Source organism: Rutilus rutilus, assembly GCF_951802725.1.
Source record: "Rutilus rutilus genome assembly, chromosome: 1".
Taxonomy (NCBI): domain Eukaryota; kingdom Metazoa; phylum Chordata; class Actinopteri; order Cypriniformes; family Leuciscidae; genus Rutilus; species Rutilus rutilus.
In genome coordinates this window covers 1,810,534-1,832,630 of record NC_140209.1, presented here as the reverse complement: position 1 = coordinate 1,832,630, position 22,097 = coordinate 1,810,534, and the positions used below count along the sequence as shown (strand labels likewise).

The following is a 22,097-nucleotide window of genomic DNA, read 5'->3' as shown; positions in this document are numbered from 1 at the left end:
ATTCTTTCAATTTTAAAAGATACAATTCATGCAAAAGAACAAACAAATAGAAAAACACACTTACCTTTTCATTAATTAGCTGCAGTCCAGTGGTCTGAGTGGTTAATTAGTTTTATTATTTTCTTACGATCATCTTTGCTAATTTTTGCTTCAGTGAGTCGATCCAAATCTTCTGATTCTGGTCCATAGTTTTGCTAAATAAATGTTGCTTTCCCACTAGAGGGAGACATAGGATAAGGATGGAAACAATGAATGGAAATAATCGCATTGATCCAGTAAACTAGTTATCATGATTGAATAAGTAACACACAGTATTTCGAATAAATGATAAACACAGAGTAACGCCGCTTTCACACATACTCTGTTTGCAGTGTGTTTGCGGTGCGTATATTTTTCCGTGCCCATGTTATCAGGTCAGAGCTTTCACACTGCACGCGGATGCGGTCCGTCGATCCGTTCCAGGAGCGGTGCGTATACAGCAGTGTAGAGATCACAGTCATCTTTTTACTTTAAGACCAGGGTAAAGCAAGGAAAACTACAATTTACCTCAACAAGGCGACATTATGAACAACACTCGTCTCATTCGTGGAGGTGGAAAACAAGTTATTTGTGACATGCAAGATGTATTGTAGCCTATTCAAATTTAAATGCAAAAGAAAAGGCATGAGAGTCGGCTGTTTCTGTCAATTTTAAGTTTTAATTTAAAATGTTTGTGATTTTAATATAAGTACATAGTTAAATATTTGACCACTTGCTTGAGCAACTTAATATAAGTAGAAGTAATGCATGGAATAATAGCCCTGTGTTGTTTAAATTGTGTTTAAATTGTGCATACGTCCATTAAAGAGTGTATGTGTACAAAGAGAATCTCAATGCTGACAAAAACTTATTTTTAAATAAAAGTTACTGATAACTTCTGGATTTCAAATAAAAATAGTGAGTATGTGTTTGTGGTACAGCCGTGGGTCAGTCACTGCAAACGCAGCATATGTGAAAGCACTATAGCGCACTGCTCCTGCACCGCATACACACACCGCACACACACTGCACACGGAGGATGTGTGAAACGGGCGTAAAATATGTCCAATATCAATTTCTGAAATTCAGCCTCAAGTTTCTCAATTTCAAGTTCAATGTCTTGTTTTCAAATTCCAAAAAATGACTGAATAGTAAAGTTGTTCAAAAATTAATTAATAATTAAAATTAATTCATTTTGTCTTCAGGGAAATCCTGGGAAACTTGAAAAACGCAGTGTATGCAGTTCTGTCCTACCCAATCAGAAAACTCCTTTTCTCACAACTCCTTTCCTCTGTTTCCAGGTACGAAACGATGGGATGGCTCGCCAGTCCAAACCCGGGATAAGAGTCCACAGCCAGGACAGGATTCAGGATCACAGCAGCAATTTTTCAGAAACAAAAGAGAAAAATAAAACACAAGAACAAAACCCGGCCTTGCAAAAACAAAGCCAAACCAATCATCAGTAACTCATTCAAATAAACAGTTTCTAATGACCAAAATGTCTGTTTCAATTATCTGGATATAGGCAACACATACATGCTAGTCACCATGTGCTTGATTAACACACTAGAGCAGGGGTTCTCAATCCTGATCCTCGAGGGCCACTTTCCTGCAGAGTTTAGCTCCAACCTTGATCAAACTCACCTGCCTTTAGCTCTCTAGTAAACCTGAAGAGCTTAATTAGCTGGTTCAGGTGTGTTTGATTAGTGTTGGAGCTAATCTCTGCAGGAAAGTGGCCCTCGAGGACCAGGATTGAGAACCCCTGCACTAGAGTCTGTGTACAGAGCTAGCAAAGCTAGCAGCGCATGGCACACACTTCACAACAGAAAAAATATAATCTTTCAAACATTTAAACATAACTATATGCACTCACAGATTGTATTAGAAAACACTTAAAGCATTTTCAAACATTTTTTATATCACTCATCACTTTTCAAATGTATTTTTCACATTAAGAGTCCAAAAACAGTATCCACATTACCTAAATACATCTCTTATGAAGAAACTGGTACTCACCAAAGAGAAATATAAATCAGAGACAAAAAAAAAGTATTTTCTCAAAGAAACAGATTTAGTTCAGATCCTATCACGTCAGTGTCTTTTCTTCTCGTCGCGTTCAGAGTCACATCGCACTCTTCTCAAAGCGTGGGCTTTTTAAAGAATTAATACCTCATAAATCTACTTCTCAACTTGTTAATAATCTATTGCTGGATTATTAAACAGTTTGTTCTCCCTCAAATCACTCAATCGCATCTGCTCTCACTCTCGTGTCGTTCGCAATCTCTCTACATTTCTGCTTGTGCGCGATCTTCTGGAACTCTCCAACAGGGGGCGGGGCTAACCTTTCACCTCACCAATCAGGAGTCAGTTCAGGAACCTTCTCTTTCTATAGACCCCTTTTGCGCGGACGTCACAGTTACGTCACGGCGCTAGCTGGAGGCAAAACAAACGGAAAAACTGGAGGCGGCCAATACAAATCAGCACAGGGTCGGCTACACAAGGAGCTTAAAATGTCGTCTTGTTGTGTTGTTGGTTGCCAGAATCGACGGAGTACAGGCAATTTGAAATTTTATCGTATACCTGCTGCCACTGCCAGACAAAAAAAACGACGACAGCTGTGGTTAAACGCAATAAAACGAGCGGACTGGACAGAAACGATCATCAAAAATGCTCGCGTATGCAGCGCACACTTCACATCAGGTAAGTTAATGTAAATAAATTATTGTCTTTTCGTTGGTACGGTATGGATTATGGTTTGGTTAAGTAACGTTATCTACAGATTTCTCAATGCTACATGACTTTTTTAGGTCATAGTTAGCGAACTTAGTTTGTAGCTCAACTAGCAGTTTGCTAACGTTAGTTAACATAAACATACACTGTTGGTGTCGTCCCCCTTTCAAACGTTGCAAGTGTTGCAATTGTAGAAAGGGAGAGGATACAGTGAAAAGGCCCGTGTCATGTACAGGTGTGTGTTCAAGTAATTTTAGCAACGATTTACTACGTTCGTTACTGTTGGTAACAGTTAGCCAACCAAAAGGGTAACGTTAGCTAGCTAACTAACTACATTGTAAGGTAGGATGACATTAGCTTTAATTACTTATTATTATAATGTAGGAGAGGCTTCTATGGATAAAGACAGCCCTGACTTCATCCCCTCTGTGTTTTCATATAAACGGCAGAATGACAGACCTGTGGAAAAGCTGGAGAGGTAAGTAAAATTGAGTGTTCTAAATGTGGCTAGGTGAGTGTTACCATAGGCTGTAACTCATGTGTGCAGTCTTCCTCACTAAAATCTCGTTTTGTCTCTGTTTTGTTCTGCTTTTCTAAGGCTGGAAAGGAAGAGGAAAAGGGAATGTTTGACAGTGGCGCAAGAGGCTCCTTGTCATGGTAAGAACATTCAAAAAGTTTTATGCACAGTACAATGTTTTTGTCATACATACATTTATCAAACTGCTTTGTCACTTGTCTTTCACAAATGTCTTCCAGCTAATGATGATCCAATGACACCAGAGGAACTAGTGGAAGAAGCTGAGGCTATGGTCCCTGAAGCAGCATACAACAGTCTCGGTGAGAAGTATGATCAACTTAACACTGAATATGTCAACTTAAGAAAAGACTTATGCAAACTTAAAGAGGAGAATGAAAGACTGAAAGAGGAGCTTCAGAAATCACGCTTCTCATTCTCCACGATCAAAAACAGTGCTGCCCACTTTCTGTTTCTCACTGGGCTAACTTCAGTCATCTTCAGTTGGTTAATGTCAAAAATTAAAGACAGTGTGCAGAAGCGAACTGAAAGTCTCATGCTGGAAGATCATCTATTAGTCGTCCTCATGAAACTGAGATTGGGGCTCAGTAATAGAGATATTGCATATAGATTCAAAGTTTCTGAAAGCACAGTGTCAAACATTCTACGGTCCTGGTTGCCTGTAATGGCAGATAAATTGAAATCTATTATTAAATGGCCAAGTAAAGGTGCTGTCCTTAAAAATATGCCCAAAAGTTTCAGGCGACATTTCAAGAGATGCAGGTGTATAATTGACTGTACAGAGATATTTATAGAGAGACCTACTAACTTGACTGCCAGAGCTCAAACCTGGTCTAATTACAAGCACCACAACACTGTTAAGTACCTGGTGGGAATAACACCTGCTGGGGCAGTTTCATTTCTGTCCACGGGCTGGGGTGGGAGAGTGTCAGATAAGCAGATAACACTCGAATCAGGATTTTTGCACTTGTTAGAACCAAGAGATGAAATCTTAGCAGACAGGGGGTTTTTGATCAGGGATGAACTTGCTGCTTATGGTGCCACTTTGCGTATTCCAAATTTCACCAAAGGAAAGAGTCAGTTGCCTGCTTGTGAAGTAGATTTATCCAGACAACTGTCACGCGTGAGAATACATGTAGAGAGAGTTATAAGCAGATGGAAGAGTTTCAAAATTTTGCATTCTGTTATTCCAATTTCCCAAGTTAGCCTTTTGGATGACATGGTGATTGTGTGGGGTGCTCTTACCAATTTGTGTAAATCTGTGGTGCCCAGAAAAGAGAGAGTATGTCGTGTATGAAATGTCTGTGTTGTTGTTGTGTGTCTGTGTGTACAACAATGTACTGACATTTTATATGCCTTTCACTCTACTGTGTGTTACTTTGATAATTGAATTGTTTTTTTTTTGTGAACTATTGATTAATTGTGAATCATCTGTGACTGTATATACATTGTTGTGATAAATTGTGAATCATCTGTGATCCTACATACATTGTATATACATTGTTGTGATTAATTGTGACTGGAATTTAAGAACATGGTAAGAAATAATAAATACAGAAAGTTTATAATTAATTTGCAGTCTTCAGAATTTTTATTTCTAGAAAATATTTACATCTTACTTAATACTAAATTTTACTGTAATGTCACTCTTTATTTACATCATTTACAGGAGTCATATACTTTAAAATACCTCTTATGCCATTACATACATACATTTCCATTCCCAATACCTTATCCAACATATTGAAGGTTTAACTTTTTTGTGTATTTTGGTCCAGTTCACTATCATGTAGCAGTAAAATAGTACTTATTGCCTGCTGAAATAGAAGCATATACATCTTTCATTGCTAACTGTGACGTTAGACACAGGTGAGTCAGGTGTATTCATCTACAACAACTGCAGTGCCAGTTCTGTAGCCTCCTCTTAACTTGTGCACAACCATAATGAAAGAAGTGTTTGCACATGGTACACTCAATCATTTTACCAAACTCTGGCTTTTCACAGGTGTTACAAAGTACTGGTGGTTGAAGGGCAGGATCTTGGCTGCGGGTTAGAAGTTCTGGCAGAATGAAAGACACAAAACATTGCTTCGCTTTAGGTAAATCCTTTTGCAAGAGCTCTTCGTCTCTTGGTATGCGATTTACAACCAGCTCCTGAGTTGTCCACACCACAAAATCACAGTACTGGACATTGCAGGCAAACATGTGCAGTTGAACCTGGTGGTAGTACTGGTGTGTCTTCTTTAGTTGGAATTGTTGGTCAAGGCAGAAATCCTCACTGACTGTCACACCCTGCAGGCCTTCCCTGTATTTGTATGGGCATTTCATTTCCAAGACCCCCTCTCCACAGCAGGAGCACACAACTTTCCCATCTGGAGATGCGCCTAGGTGCGGTTCATCAGGTCGAATCACAAAACCACATAGACTAACCATTACATTTTGATGGGTTTTGTTGACCACTTTGGTGTAGCACTCTCTAGCAATTTCCTCATTGTCTTTTCCCCATACAACTGATGGAACCTGTATGTTGGTGTCATGGTAGTGCATGATTTTGTCCAGGGTGGTTTTGTGCAGACGGTCACATTTACATACAGTATAAAATGTTGTGCTGGTAATCCTGCCTGCCCTGTGAGTGTGCCAGTCTTGGGACTTAACCTGCAGTTTTGTGATGGACTCAAGTTTCTCACACTGAACAGGGTGGATGTTTCTTCTAATGTTGTGATAGGCTACCTCGCATTTATCTCTGATGTCCTCATGTGTGTGCTGTCTGAGCGTGGGGTCGTACAAGGCTGTGAGTGGCTCTGGCAACTCAGGAGGATGCTCTAGCTCAGACTCAGACGCTGTGTCAGTGTCACTGTTTTCTATGCTGGTCAGAACAGCAGCGTCAGGGGCAATCGAATACAGTTCCTGGATGTCTTCATCTGTGAGCTCTAGAAGATGAAATAGGACAACAATATTTAACACATTCATTTAGATGATTGGTATTTTATGAATATACAGCTAAATGAACATGCAAAGTGGGTGTAAAGCATATTACTATTACTATTTGCTATCTGATGTCCTGGATTAATAGAACTGCTCCATCTGATATTGTATTGCTTTCTTGGTTGTCTCATATCTGGTAATTTTGTTGTATGTAAAATGTGTTGAGATTCAACTAAGCACTTAAAAATTTGACTGGACACTTGAGAGTGAACCATCTAGCAGAATAGCTCTGACCTGGTCAGTTTGTAATTGCAGCTTAATTCTTAACTCTATCTTAGATCACTTTGTTTCTCTTGACAAAGTAACAAAGTCTCATCTACTCTGGTACATGCCTCTAGCACTGCTACTGAACCTCCTGACTTTGGCTGGAACTGCTGCTGTCAACTGTCTTTTAGGCCTCTGGAAGTTGATCTCCCTAACTCTGGCTGGTTTGACCTCTCTCTTTGTCTGTTTCCAGAGACATTCTCCTGATGTGCCTGCTGGCTGCTCAGTCCTCCCCATCCTAACATACAGCTCCACCTTAAATAGCACTGCGGCTGCATGGCTGCAGCAGGACCCTAGACTTATGTCAGATGGAAAATTTTAAAATGAAACTAATTGATATCTTGTTGCTCATCTCATAGCATAGCTAACACAACAACATCACTAACACAACATAATGTTAGATAGCATAACTGTTAACAACAAAAGTGCTTTTTCCATTTAAATTCAATATGAAATGTGATCTTTCTAATCTGATATTAGCTACTCACCCAGCCATGCAAGTGCAGTTCGCCGTCAAGATGTAGTTGTTTCTTCTGTTTACAATGACCCAAGCCTGATACATGGTCGTCTTCTGGCCTTGGCGCTGGCTAGGCAGAACTTCGGATCGTACAACACAAAACTCGTCTGTTATATCTTTGTATTTTACGTCTTGTACGTGACCATTCAGTACGTAGTTATACGCGTCTAAGGATTTATACGCCCTCAGTTTCTCTTTACTGTACACGCTCGGTTTCTCTATCAGGTAGGTGTAGATGTCAGGCCACTCAATCGGAGGCAATCCTGTCAGATCGTCCATCCAATGAGTGATTGTGTACGGGTCGACTAATCTGGTTCCGTCCGTTAAAGTTAACTTTTTAAAATAACTATCGCGGTCCCGGACAGTGAGTGACCTTAAATATTCAGATAAAACAGATATATTCAGATTTTCTCCAGCCATTGTTAAAAAAACAAGCTAAGAAAACTCGCTAGCTACCGTTTGTTCAAGTGTTGAGGGGAATCTTTCTGCCTCCAGCTAAGCCCCGCCCACACAAATACGTCACCTTGTTTACCAACTGTAAAAGGGTCTATTGGGATTATTTATAATAAAATAAATACATTATACTTCATGTTCTTTTCTTACTATTAGTTTTATAGCGATATAAATAAAATAATACTAATTATTAATATTAGTGACCCGAGTTAATGACCTGGGTTACATAAATCAACTATTTAAATGTACATTCATACATCTTATTATTCAGACATATAGTAATAGTTACTCAGTGTGTCAGTAATTAATGGTTAATTCAGGTAGTTATAAAGCATTTAGTTGTGGTCAGTTCACTGTTTTTGTGAGCTCATCTAAAGTGAGGCCTAGTTATGCCTTGTAAAGCTTTTACAAAGGAGATTTTACAGTTATCTTCTAAACAGAAAAAGGAAACAAACACAACACAGTGATACAGAACACAGAAATATTTAAGATGTATGAATGTACATTTAAATAGTTTATTTATCATTTACTTACACTTTCTAAGTGATCTTATGAACCACTGACAACAACTCCTAAATAACCGGTTAGTAAATAATGCAATACTTCATTTAGAAATGATAAATTGATCATTAAAAAGTAAGAAAATACAATTATTAAATAAGTCAGTGATACATTTGTATTTTTTTAGAAAATGAGCGATCGTTTCGCTAAATAAGACCCTATTCCTCAGCTGGGATCGTGCAGAGCCCTTTGAAGCACTTCAGAGCCCTTTGAAACTGCATTGATTTGGACTTCAACAATTTGGTGACCATTGAAGTCCATTGTGTGGAGAAAAATCCTGAAATGTTTTCCTCAAAAAACTTAATTTCTTTTCCACTAAAGAAAGAAAGACATGAACATCTTGGATGGCATTGGGGTGAGTAAATTATCAGGAAATTTTCATTCTGAATTGAACTAATCCTTTAAGTAATGGGGGAATGTAGTGTGTGTGTGTATTAGTCAGGAGATGGCGCTGTAGTCCACATGTTGTCACCTATAAAAGGTGTAGAGTAAGAGTTGAAGTGTGTTGTACATGCTGACTATTATGTAACATCTGGCACTGTTGGATTGCTTTAGGATTTTAATAAATCTTTAAGAATTGACAATTTTCTTGGCAATTTATCAGCCCGACCCGAGAACAACATCAGTATCACTGTAAGCGCTCTCTGATGCGCACTCTCTCTGCTACACACACACACACACACACGCGCGCTACTAAGAGGTAAAATTTTATTATAGGCCTCAAACATAACTACCACCACCGACAATTATGCCCACAGATATTAATCCAGACTGTCCATTACAGAGAAGCATAAGCATGCAGTAGAGAATATTATATAGCCAAATGTGATCCAGCAGTGAATAAAGATTTACGTATTTGCATATTTATAATATTATCAATATAACAATATTTCATACAGTAGCCTGCGCTCTGCACGTATATTATGAGCATGATGAAAGGAGAGAAGCTAAATGAGCCCGAGACCGACCCGAGCCCGATCTGTACAAATAATAATAATGTCCCGACTGCTCCCAATAAGTGACAAAATAACGCCAACATTTTCCTATTTCCATGTTGTGATTTGTATAGTCACAGCGTGTTCAAATAACAAGGTCACATGAGACACAGCCTCTTCTAACCGTACACACACTGGGAACTATATTCTCAGAAGGTGAAGCACTGCTACTTCTGCGGAGGGATTGAATCAGATATTCAGTGTAGGACTGAAAATAATCCAAGATATCTGAAACGAACAAAGACATTTGCTTTACTGTTTTCCACCCCTCTCTCTCTCTCTCTCTCTCTTTACCTCCTCTTACTCTCTCTCTCTCTCTCTCTCTCTCTCTTTACCTCCTCTTACTCTCTCTCTCTCTCTCTCTTTACCTCCTCTTACTGTCTACCCATTCTCTCTCTCTCTACCCACTCTCTCTCTCTCTCTCTCTCTCTCTCTCTCTCTCTCTCGCTCTCTTTACCTCCTCTTTCCCCTTACTCTCTACACCCCTCTCTCTCTCTCTCTCTCTCTCTCTCTCTCTCTCTCTCTCTCTCTCTCTCTCTCTCTCTTTCCTCTTACTCTCCACACACACTCTCTCTCTTTCTCTCTGGTAACATATTTCATATATGCTGGGTACAATTAGTGGTCTAAGTTATCATCATCTCATACATCTATTTTGTAACTATTTTAAAGGAGTAGTTCACTTTTAAAATGAAAATTCTGTCATCATATACTCACCCTCATGTTGTTTCAAAGCTGTATGAATTTCTTTCTTCTGCTCATAGTATATATTTTTTCCTACTATGGAAGTCAATGGGACCCAAAAACTGTCTGGTTACTGACATTCTTCTAAATATCTTCCTTTCTGTTCATCAGAAGAAAGAAATTCATACAGGTTTGAAACAACATGAGGGTGAGTATATGATGACAGAATTTTCATTTTAAAGTGGAGTATCCCTTTAAAGTGATTGGTACCAAGACTATAGGCTGCCATCAAGGCCTCAATGAAGGGGATTATGTGAACAGAAAGGGGGTTCACAATGTAAATGTGCAGCCCAGTTACTATTGTGATTCTTAATATTCCAGATTATATCAAATAAAAAAAGGCATTTGACTAAAATCTTCCATATCACAAATGTGAAAGCAAAATGGCCAGGATCTGTGCATGACTGAAGAATTTTCAGAGATTCACATTTATGCACATTATTTGAAAGTGGTAAGGAAAGTTCCACAATTAAATATCAAGCTCACTGCATTACATACACTTATGCTGATCCTAACAGAACTGCATTTTCTCATAGGTGATTATGACATGTTCCTGCCTGCAGACAGGTGTTTTATGACCCCATTCCCTGACCCAAACCAGTTACAGTGCAGCTCTAGCCAGGACAAGGGCACACAATGAAATGAACTTTGGCTAACTAAAGGGAAGATTTTAGTGTCTGAAAAGTCTGAGGGTTGAACACCTGACAGGGCCTGTGACATTGTTGCATATACAACATTGCCAACAAAAAAAAGAAAAACACTTTTCATTAAATGTTTAATAAAAGAGAAATATGCTTAGTTCCTTGAGTTTTATTTCAATTGTTCTTTGTAAAGACAAGCCAGTGGTCAAGTGCCTGCAACAAGAGATATTAGACACATGCCTCATGCAACAAATAAAAAGGAAAAGTTGTCTCTACACTGCCCACCTGTAGGCCTGTGTCTCCTCTGTCTGTGCAGACTCTTCTGTAGGCCTTTATGTAGATGTGGAATCCTGCAACTTATATTGCAGCCATAAAGCATACAAGTATAAATTAAGTAAAGTTATTTATGCACTTACAGGTAGGTTAGTTCCTCCATCTGACAGTTATCTGAGAGGGTTTATTCACTGTCCAGTGCAATGGACACAAATGGACATTACAAAGTCTTGTACTTTCTTTCCTTTGGAAAGTTAGAAAATGTCCACTTACTGCACATATTCCAGCTCCACTTTCTTGGGAACAGACACAAGTGTTGGTGTATTATGTAAAAGTGCACAAAAGAGGAAAACACAATGTCATTACAATGAACTACACTCGATGAAAAATGTGATCAATAACTCATGGCAAAATATTTTTACATTAACATAAGTTTATTAGTTTTCACTTTCACAAGTCAAAGCAATTCATCATTACTCAAGATTTAACAGTTGAAATGACTATACAGCCTTAATTTAATGCAGCAAACATTATTTTACAGTGTAGGCTACTAAGATCTTTTTTTTTTTCAGCCTTTTTCTTGATTGCTTTTATAAACAGACAACCATTTATTTAACAGTGCCTTTTATAAAAGAGACTATAATATATCTAAAAATTACCATTATGTAGAATATTTTTGTACTTCACTTTTATTTGTTCCCATGTTCTAGTGTGGTGACTGTGACATTACAATGAACAAAGTAATTATGCAATTATTAAAATACAAAAATATAAGCTAATAAGTGATAAAAACATCTAACATGGCCACTTCTAACGGATTTACATTGTCTGCTACTTTTTGCCAGCCCTCTCTCCTGGCTTTTGCAGACTTTGAGGTGTTCCCTGGCGTTTTGATTAAACATTAAAATTCTGAATAAACTTCGACTATTAGTTCTTGCTCTGCTGAGGAGGAAAAACTGAGCCCGCTCTTTGGCCACGCTGAGCAGCCAATAGCAGCGATGCTGATCAATGTTTCTACTATCGATACATATCCCCTTTTAAACCAGCGCATGAACGCGCAGTTATCTCAGATAACTCAATCCAGCGATACTAATCCTATCCGGCAAGTGTGTTCGAAGAACCTAATTAGCCGGATCATGATTAGCACGATGATATCATCTTGGATGTCTCAATTTATCTCGGATGTTTTAAGCAACGTACGAAGAACGAGCCCCTTTTTTTTTCAGGGCCCAGATGCCACTGAGTCCTGCTGACTTCAACATTCACAGTACATGTCTCTGTACATGAACACGGTAAAGTGAAAATCAAACACCTTGGAAATGAAAGGTATGTACAATGTTTTTTATGAATGGCACAAAGGTCTCTTTCTTTGGATCATGTTGTGTTGTAAATAAATCCAAACAATCTAAAAGCCATTCTTTTTTAAATCTCCTCATTCTTTGTGCAAAGTTGGTCAGAATGATGGGCCCTGATAAGCTCCTAATAGGGCCATTAGGGAGTGTCATTGTCTTTCTCAGGTGTGAAAAGCCTTACATATTAATGAGGTGATCCACCCCTCCCGCATAAAGCTTTATCACACAAAACACGTCGTAAAAATTTTAAATCAATATATTGTCTTCTTTGAATGAGCAGTCAGGGTGATTTTCAGATAGTTTTAGAGCAAATATTCTAGGCTACGTCATACAATTTTCAAAAGTCTTGTGAAGAAATAATCAGTATGGGTTTCATGACCTTATTTCAGTGAGAATTTATTTTTGTATTTTCACAAACCATGCATAAATGTCATTATCTCAAAACTACAAACTTTTACACACATGCTGCTGATATATTATTGTAGCAGAGTTTGTGCTGAATACAGTGTAATTAGACTTTAGCCATGAAAATGTTACAAGTAACAGAAATAAGCACAAATGTCAGAGCATGTCAGAACACCTCCAGGGCCCAGAAAACAGCTCAGACCTCAGAGGGTTAATATAGAGATAGAGACAGAAACATGGCATTCGATTTTGAAACGTGTTCACACGCAGTGGTGGAAAGAGTACTAACAAATTGTACTTAAGTAAAAGTATTGCTACTTAAGTAATAATTTACTTGAGTACAAGTAGAAGTACTGAAAAATAATTTGACTTAAGTAAGAGTAAATAAGTAGTTTGCTTAAAGTATTAAAGTTTTTAAAGTAACTACGTTACAAAGTACTTTAGTATTATTTTTCTATTTTTACCCAAAATGGGGAGATGATAGCGATTAGCGAAATAGCGAATTCTGTTTCATTCATACTGGAAGCCCAGTACACACTGATTCATACCTCGCGCAGAAAGTCCGCAAGTGAGATTCATAGAAGAGATTCACTTATGACGTTTCAGGAAATGCCAATATGGATATAATAACATGCAAATAGAGATGAAACTGAAGACAAACACATGATAGCGATAATATATCTGTGTTCATCAAGCTATCTCAGGTATTTTCATAAGAATGATGTATGTCTTTAAAGGGATAGTTCACCCAAAAAGAAAAATTAGCCCCAGATTTATTCACCCTCAAGTCATCCTAGGTGTATATGACATTCTTCTTTCAGACGAACACAATCAGAGTTATATTAAAAAATGTCCTCTTCCAAGCTTTATAATGGCAGTGAATGGCTGGAGAAAATTTGAAGCCCAAAAAAGTGCATCCATCCATGATCAATGTGCTCCACTTTTACTCCAGGGGGTTAATAAAGGCCTTCTGAAGTGAAGCCATGTGTTTGTGTAAGGAAAATACCCATATTTTGGGTACCCCCATATCCGGGAGGATGTGACGTCATGATGATGAAGCGCGCCTCGCGGCTCTTCCACATTGTTTGTTGTTTCTATCGATATATATCTTAATTGGTAAATCAGATTAACAGTATTTTGGTACTCAAAGGCTATAATGCCTCCAAAGAAGGTAATGATGGAAGAAACAATAAAAGAAATGAATGAAACACTGAAGAAATTGACGCAAGATATAAGAGACGTTGTAGCAAAGCAAATTGAGATAACGAACCTTTTGGCAGAAATTAGAGAACTCAGAGAAAGTGTGGCCGCAAAAGATCTGAGGATTGCTGCACTTGAAAATAAAGTGTTGAAGATGGATGAAATGGAACGTAGAATCCAAGATATGGAATTGTTTACCCGCAAAGAAGATGTAATAATAAGCGGCCTTGATGTTAAACCGAGGACGTACGCTGCCGCGGTGACTAAGCGAGATGACGAGAAAAGTCTAAATTCGAAAGATCAAGAATCCCTCGAAACGCAGGTAATCTCCTTTCTTCAAAGTAGGAATATCCATCTGGACAAGAGCAACATCACAGCTTGTCACATTCTACCAAGAAAGGACCGCGCAACCAAGCCCAGAATCATGGTGCGTTTTGTGAGTCGTAAACACAAAACGGAACTTTTGGTGCAGGGGAAAAAGCTCAAAGGCACGGCGGTATACATCAATGAACACCTAACATCTAAAAATGCCGAGATTGCCCGAGTTGCTCGGCAGCTATGGAAGGAACGCAAAATAAAAGCAACTTGGACTAGAGATTGCAAGGTGTTGATAAGATTGAATGGCCCCTCGCCTGAAGCGGAGAAAGTGTTGATGATTAGGGAGCTGAAAGATCTGGACCACTACAAATGAAGATGATGGCAAACATGTTATTTGGGAATATAGGAACTCTGGGCCAGGTGAAGACCAAAGGATTAGTTACGTTTTTGGCCAGATATATATTTTATTTTTTACTTTTTTTGAGGGGCGCTCGAAAAGTTTCTATCCTTGGCCGATGTTTAATTAGTTTTGAAGTGAGTTCGGTGCACCTATGGGAACAAGGTAGGAAACACCTTTCTACTTTGACTATGACTGTATATAGTGGGGCTATTTTTACTATTATTCATCGATCTGGATTTACAATGCTTTCCTGGAGACGCAGGCTCAAACTTTATAAACTGTTAATATTATACTGGCTTTGTTACCGCTGCTTTTTTGTAAACCAACTTTTTTTCTCTCTCTTTTTCTTTTTTTGCCACTGGGACTTGCCATTGCAGCGACTTTTTATTTTGATTTTTGACTTATTGTGGACTAAATCATTTATATTGTTCTCCATATGGCAGCACTTGTTGGTTAAACACAGCAGTTGTAAAAACAACATTTGTAGGGTATTATTATTTGTTTATTGTTTGCTTATAGAAAATGATGACTGAGACTGATTTATCTGGGCCTACAAGGGGCTACACACTGTTAAGAGCTAAATACATAGACTACAAGCTGTATGATTTTGAATGCAATATTGACCCAGAAAATCATTGCTTTAATACAATTAATTCCATGTGTGATTACTATACAGAAGAAAAGTTTAATGATACAGTTAGCCTGGATAGTAATTTTTCAGTAATACATTTTAATTGTAGGAGTTTGTATGCAAACTTTACCAAGATCCAGGAATACTTAAGGTCTTTAAAACATAAATTTTCAGCCATAGCGCTGTCAGAAACATGGGTTAATGAAGCTCGAGGTGTAGATTTCTGTATGGAAGGTTATGAATTGCATTATTGTAGTAGAAGAGATAAGAGGGGAGGCGGTGTTGCCTTATTTGTGAACACTGATTTGAAATGTAGAGTTGTAGAATGTATGACAACAGCCATTAATGATTTATTTGAATGTATTACAGTGGAGATTGATATGGAAAAGAAGAGGAATGTTGTTGTTACATGCATTTACAGAGCACCTGGGTCAAAAATTGAAACATTTAATGAACAGCTAGAAAAGGTGTTATGTCAGCTGAATGAAAAGAAAAACTATATTTTGTGTGGGGACACAAACATCGATTTGTTGAGTGTGAATAAACAAGTTGCAGTTAGTGATTATTTGGAGATGCTATACAGTAGAGGGTTGTTTCCATTGATCACCGAGCCAACTCGGATAACAACAACATGTTCAACTTTGATCGACCATATCTTCACAAATGTTTTAGAAAGTAAAACCAAGAGTGGTTTGTTGATCAATGACATAAGCGACCATTTACCTGTTTTTTGTGTTTTGGATTGTAAAATACCCAATGAGAAGGAAGCTGGCTGTGGGACTAAATATGTTAGAAAAAGGACAGATGAAGCAATTTGTAGATTTAGAAATGAATTGAGTGAGCAAGACTGGAAAGAGGTGTATGTCGGGGAAGTAAATGCAGCATATGAAGCTTTTCTAGATAAATATCTTACATTGTATGAAAGGCATTGTCCATATGTGCAATGTAGATATAGGGACAGCTTTAGCAAAAACCCTTGGATTACTAGGGGACTACAGAATGCATGCAAAAAGAAGAATAAACTTTATAGAGATTTTATTAAAATTAGGTCAAAAGAAGCAGAAATGAAGTATAAGCTGTATAAAAATAAGTTAACAACAATAATGAGGCAAGCAAAAAAAGATTATTTTGGGAGCTTATTGGAAAAAAACAAAACTGATATTAAAGGAACATGGAATATTTTGAATAAGTTGATTGGGAAAAGTACATCAGGTCAGGACAGTACACCACACCATTTCATAAATGAGGATAATAAGAAAATTAAAAACTTAAACGAAGTAGTAAATGAATTTAATTCCTTTTTTGTAAATGTGGGACCCAAGCTAGCAGAGAATATTGAAAAACATAACTTAGGGCCACAGGATGGAGGGATAAGGGGGAGTAGAATACTTCAATCAATGTTTCTTGGAGATGTTAGTGAAAATAAAATTCTATCTATAGTAAATGCATTAAAAAACAAGACATCTACAGATACGGATGGGTTAGATATGATCATTGTGAAAAAAACCATTGATTGTATTGTTAAACCTTTAAGTCACATATTTAATCTCTCATTTCAAACAGGGATCTTCCCTAATAGGATGAAGGTAGCAAAGGTGGTCCCACTATACAAAGACGGTGATAAGCATATGTTTACAAATTATAGACCAATTTCGTTATTATCTCAATTTTCTAAAGTCCTTGAAAAAATTTTTGTGCAAAAATTAGATGAATTTATTGAAAAAAAACAGTTGTTAAACGAGAGCCAGTATGGATTCCGTTCAGGTAGATCTACAGCTTCTGCGACCATGAATATAGTTGAGGACATAGTAAATGCAACTGACAACAAGAAACACACAATAGGTGTGTTTATCGACTTAAAGAAAGCATTTGATACAATTGATCATTCAATCTTGTTATCAAAGCTTCAATTATATGGTGTGAGAGGAATAGTATTGGATTGGTTAAGTAGTTATTTGAATAAAAGACAACAGTATGTTCAGTATAATAATAACAAATCCAATAATATGCAAATTCAATGTGGTATACCGCAAGGTTCAGTTTTAGGACCAAAATTATTTATACTTTATATTAATGATATTTGTGATGTATCTAAGTTATTGAATTTTGTTCTATTCGCAGATGACACAAACATTTACCTCTCAGGAAATGATCTAAATGAATTGGTAATTAGTATGGAACAAGAAATGGTTAAAGTAAAGGAATGGTTTGACATTAATAGGTTGTCATTAAATCTAAAGAAAACAAAGTTTATGATTTTTGGTAATAGAAAAAAAGACGAAAGTATTGTACTATCAATAGCAGGAACAAAAATAATGCAAGTTAAGGAAATTAGGTTTTTGGGTGTGCTACTAGATGAAGGGTTGACTTGGAAACCGCATATCTCACACATACAAAAAAAGATATCTAAGAGTATTTTTGTATTAAATAAGGTAAAACATGTGTTAGATTATAAGGCATTGAGAACTTTGTATTGTGCACTGGTGTTGCCTTACATTAGCTACTGTGTGGAGGTGTGGGGAAACACATACCAAAGCAACACAAAGTCACTCTTTCTATTACAAAAGAGAGTTATGCGAATTATATTTAAAACAGATTATAGAGAGCACACAAATGCCTTATTTTTTAACTCTAAACTGTTAAAATTTAAAGAATTGGTTGAATTACGGACACTTATTGTTATGTTTAAAGCAAAAGATAAATTATTGCCCACAAACCTTCAACACTTGTTTATCCTTATAGAAAATGAAGGAAGAAGAAAGGGACATTTTAGGTATCAAATTGCAAGGACAACAGCAAAACAAATGTGTACTTCAGTGGTGGGAGTGAAAGTTTGGAATTCTCTGCAAAATGAACTTAAGCAATGTAAAAATATATTTCAGTTTAAAAAAAGATTTAAAGAGAAATCAATGGATTTGTATGAACATTTATAGGGATTGATGATGATGATGATGATGATGGTCGTGATTATGGTTTGCTTTTGCTTTGGATGAATACTTTAGAAATTGATGATGATGGTTGTGATCATGGTTTGCTATTGCTTTGGAATCTGTGTCAGGTTGCTGTTTTGGTTTCTAGTTTGTTTCATTTGTTATCGTCATGCATTGATGGGGATTTGATATGTTGAGTTTTTTGATATGTTGAGGTTTTTCTTTTTTTATTATTGTTGAGGGGGCAGGAAATATAAGATATTCTTCACCCTGCCTCCTTTTCATCATGGTTTTATAATTTAAATATATGAGGATGATGAAGTAAGTTATGTTGGAAAAATATCCATGAATGAAATAAACATAAACATAAACATAAACATATTTAAAACTGTATAAACTATAATCACTAGCTTCAGCCAGACGTCCATACGCATCGATTTACGGTGGAAGACTAACCCCTGACCCGACACACAATGTATATATAATATATTATAGAAGAGCAGCTTCAGCCCTATTGATACTCCTACAGTACATCCTACATCATACATGTGTCACAGGTTACTCTTGTGGCGCAAGTCAATTTGGGTAGGATGCCTCTGGCGGAAGCTAGTTATTTTAGATTATAAAGTTATAAATATGGGTATTTTTCAAAAACCCATGGCTTCGCTTCCGAAGGCCTTTATTAACCCACGGGAGCCGTGTGGAGTATTTTTTTTATCATGAATGGATGCACTTTTTGGGGTTTTACATTTTTTTCAGCCATTCACTCCCATTATAAAACTTAGAGGAGTTGTCCCGCTTGTTGTGGAAATGATCTGTTTAGTGGTGAGACTGCAGTGAAAAGCAAACCCACTTGTCTTTGAAGTACTTTATTCTTACAAGAAGGCCTTAGTACAGTTAATTCCCTTATAAGGTAATGTTTGGGACTTTCATTAACATAAGCTTGTGAAAGCACATATTCAGATTATCTGCAGATCGTATCACCCTTGTCTTATGCAGCACACACACCAAAAGCTCTATATGGAAAGTTCCCCTGTTCACTTTGATCTCTCTTCGGCTTCACACCTTTTCTATCTGTGAAGCAAGAGATGCTCCAAGCTCTCTTCAAAAACACATGTGGTTTTAACACCCTGAAACATGTCATGGACCTATAGCTACACACACACTCTCTCTTCCTATGACCCTTAAGTTCGCAGGCCAAGCTCAAACTAGGCTTTAGGTTGAGCTCGCCCTGCAAATTCAACACATCTTCATTTGAACATTTTATTTCATTTTCAACCATAAAACTGTATGCAATGTCTATTATTTTCTTATTTGATCTTTCAACTTGTCTGATAATCTTTATTAACTGCTGTGCACAATGAATCAGTTCGTCTTGATGTCTGGGACACAAAGTAATTGTAGTCTGACTACAAGTATATTAAAATGTAATGTAATCTAATTACAAGTCCTATATATTTGGAATCTGATTATTTAATCCAGATTACATGAACCAGTTCCTACCCCGGGTTTACATCCAACACTCAACACATTACATGGGGGTTTGTAGAGGAAAGTTGAGTGTCACTCAGAGTCAAGACCATTCAAGACCACAGAGCAAAATCCTCAGTGTTAAAGTACACAGTTCAGAGTCTATATGTGACCCTGCCTGTGAAAACCCAGCTAAAGTCATTTTTTTGTGCTTCAATGTTTTCTACATAAAATCATCCTACACAATGTAAAGAACATTCTGTGAAAATATAACCTTGATATCTTTAATATTGACTGAGTAAGGCCATGTCAAAGATTTGCTCAAATTCGGGCACAGAAAATCATATTTTTGAGAAATTCCAATTTAAAAATAGGTTATTTGTTCAAACTCCAACACATTTGATCCATAGTTATCCTGAAAATGTGCCATATAACACATTAAAGATGAGATTACTTACTGGCCTACGGTGTAACATTGAGTAAATCTGGAGAAAAAATAAAATAAATAAATACAATTTCAAGGGATAGTTTACCCAAAAACTACAATTCTGTCATCATTTACTCAAAACCGGTTACATCATAATTTGGGGCAATTCCACCGAGATTAATATCAAGCAAGCTGTTTAAGCAAGCAGCTATTTTCCGTTCCTGCTCATACTTCGGTGTCGCCGTGTCAGATGTCAAAACAACGCTTTGCCATCCAGCAAATAACACGTAGCAGGCCAAAAATATCCTTAAAATAAGTTTAATATTACTGGCAGAATACTGAGCTACAAAACAAATAAGCAATTCTTAAAATATTGGCTATGACAAGAAAAAATCACCACAGACATCTAAACGCGGCTGACATCTCCTTTTTTTTCATTGTGATGACCTGATTACCGCTCGCGGATTGATATTCAAGTCTGGTTTTACTCTTTCTAATAGAAAAGACATAGAAAAGAAGTTCCTGAACCGAATGATATAAGAATCAGCAGTGTTGTTGCGCGAAATAAACCCAGAGACGATTGAAATCAATGTTGAGGAAGCCCACGGCCGGGGGGGGGGGGTTTCCGCAAAAGTATAACGTAGTGTCAATAAAATCCTTAATTTCAGTATTTATCATGTTATAAAGGAAAATGTAAGTATTGCATCTCAAAACCATTGGTATAATCTATCATTTACTTTACAGCAATAAACACACATGGCCAATTTTTGTCATTTTTATGGCTATGACTATTTAACTCATAATTCGATTCTGCGACTTTAGCCGGGGTTTTACAGGCGGGGTCACATATGAGCCCAATCTACAGAGAGGACAAAGTTACACTGGTATAGTGTCACTATATAGCAACGGATGTAAACACTCGGTTGGTCAGATGAGAGGAAGTTAATAACCACAGGAGGAGCTGATGATGTTTAAAGGAGGAGCTGTAACTATATATAATGAAGAGGAAGACTGACAGAAACAGAAAATGGCTGATAAGTGTGATCTGTGTCTGCTGGGACTGATCATTCTCTCTTCACTTCTCACAGGTAAAGAAATCTGTATTTTCTCTAAAGACATTTAGTGGAATTAGTCTGGAAAGAGTTCATTTGAACATGCTCAGTTTATTCTTGCACACATTCACGTTGTGATCTCAGAGTTGTGTATTGATACACACAGATCATACTGTATTATTCCTGATACTGGACATAGTGTCACTCAAACATCTGATGATGAAGAATTATCTTCATATTAAGAGTGTGTCAGTGATTTGAACAGCTCTCTGATAAAGACTAATAGTTTATTCTGGAGAGTGTGTTGTTTGCTTTAAGTCAGGAAAAATACTATCATTTAAAACTTCTGCTTTTTATGCTGGTGTGTTTTATGTTTCATTTATTAATATATATCATAATGATCACTGAGATATACTGTGTTTCAGGAACCAGTGGATATGAGGATGTGTTCATCAGTTCTGGTGAAAATGTCCGTCTGTCCTGTAATAAAGCTCTTTCTGACTGCAAATCTAAAACTACATGGGTCTACTATAACAGATTCAGTGATTCAGCAGTTAAACTGATTACTGGAGGGATAAAGAATAAAGACACAGAGAGACACAAGAGACTGAGTCTGGAGTCTGACTGCTCTCTGAACATCAAGAACGTCACAGGAGAAGATTATGGAAGATACACCTGTGAACAATATGTGAATGGAGAACAACAAGGACCTGATGCTGGTGTTTATCTGCATGTTCTTCATGGTAAGTTTATGATTATGTGGTCAATTTAAAAAGGGCAGATTCTCCCTTTAAACTCAGATGATGATTGAAGAGTCTGTGATTTGTGTCTTGTGTTCAGTTTCAGTGTCTTCATCATCATCATCATCATCATCATCATCTTCATCATCACAGACTGAGATCAGTCCAGGCCGCTCTGTGACTCTCTCCTGTCAGTTGTATTCATATACTGGACGCTCCTGTGATAATTTGGTCAGTTCTGAGGGAGTTGAGCTGTTGTGGGTTAATCAGGCTGGTGTTGATCTGAAGACAGACTCCAGATATCAGATATTATCATCATCAGATCTCTGTATCATCACTCTGACTACAACACTCCTGAATGAAGATGACAACAGAGAGTGGAGATGTCAGCTTACTCGCAGAGATCAACTCGTGACCTCAGTCAGATACACTGTCAAGTATTCAGGTGAGAAAACACTC

The 22,097-nt window shown here is 37.3% G+C and overlaps 3 protein-coding genes across 4 annotated transcripts in view; 2 read left to right on the top strand and 1 right to left on the bottom strand.

Annotated features, from left to right (window-relative positions):
- LOC311301636 (uncharacterized protein) overlaps window positions 1-22,097 on the bottom strand; it is a 170,530-nt gene that overhangs the window by 96,758 nt on the left and 51,675 nt on the right. The gene's annotated exons all lie outside the window — the stretch shown is intronic.
- Window positions 2,675-4,826, top strand: LOC311289769 (uncharacterized protein). Its single transcript, XM_084408019.1, has 4 exons — window positions 2,675-2,718; window positions 3,133-3,226; window positions 3,347-3,405; window positions 3,505-4,826. Exons 2-4 carry the CDS (start codon window positions 3,144-3,146, stop codon window positions 4,578-4,580), a joined length of 1,218 nt encoding a protein of 405 aa, XP_084264145.1. The 5' UTR covers window positions 2,675-2,718; window positions 3,133-3,143; the 3' UTR covers window positions 4,581-4,826.
- Window positions 20,713-22,097, top strand: part of LOC311301705 (uncharacterized protein) — a 571,741-nt gene continuing 570,356 nt past the window's right edge. Inside the window, exon 1 of the mRNA XM_084426982.1 lies at window positions 20,713-20,934. Coding sequence (XP_084283108.1) covers window positions 20,874-20,934 — 61 coding nt within the window. The 5' untranslated portion in view covers window positions 20,713-20,873. The remainder of the gene's footprint in view (window positions 20,935-22,097) is intronic.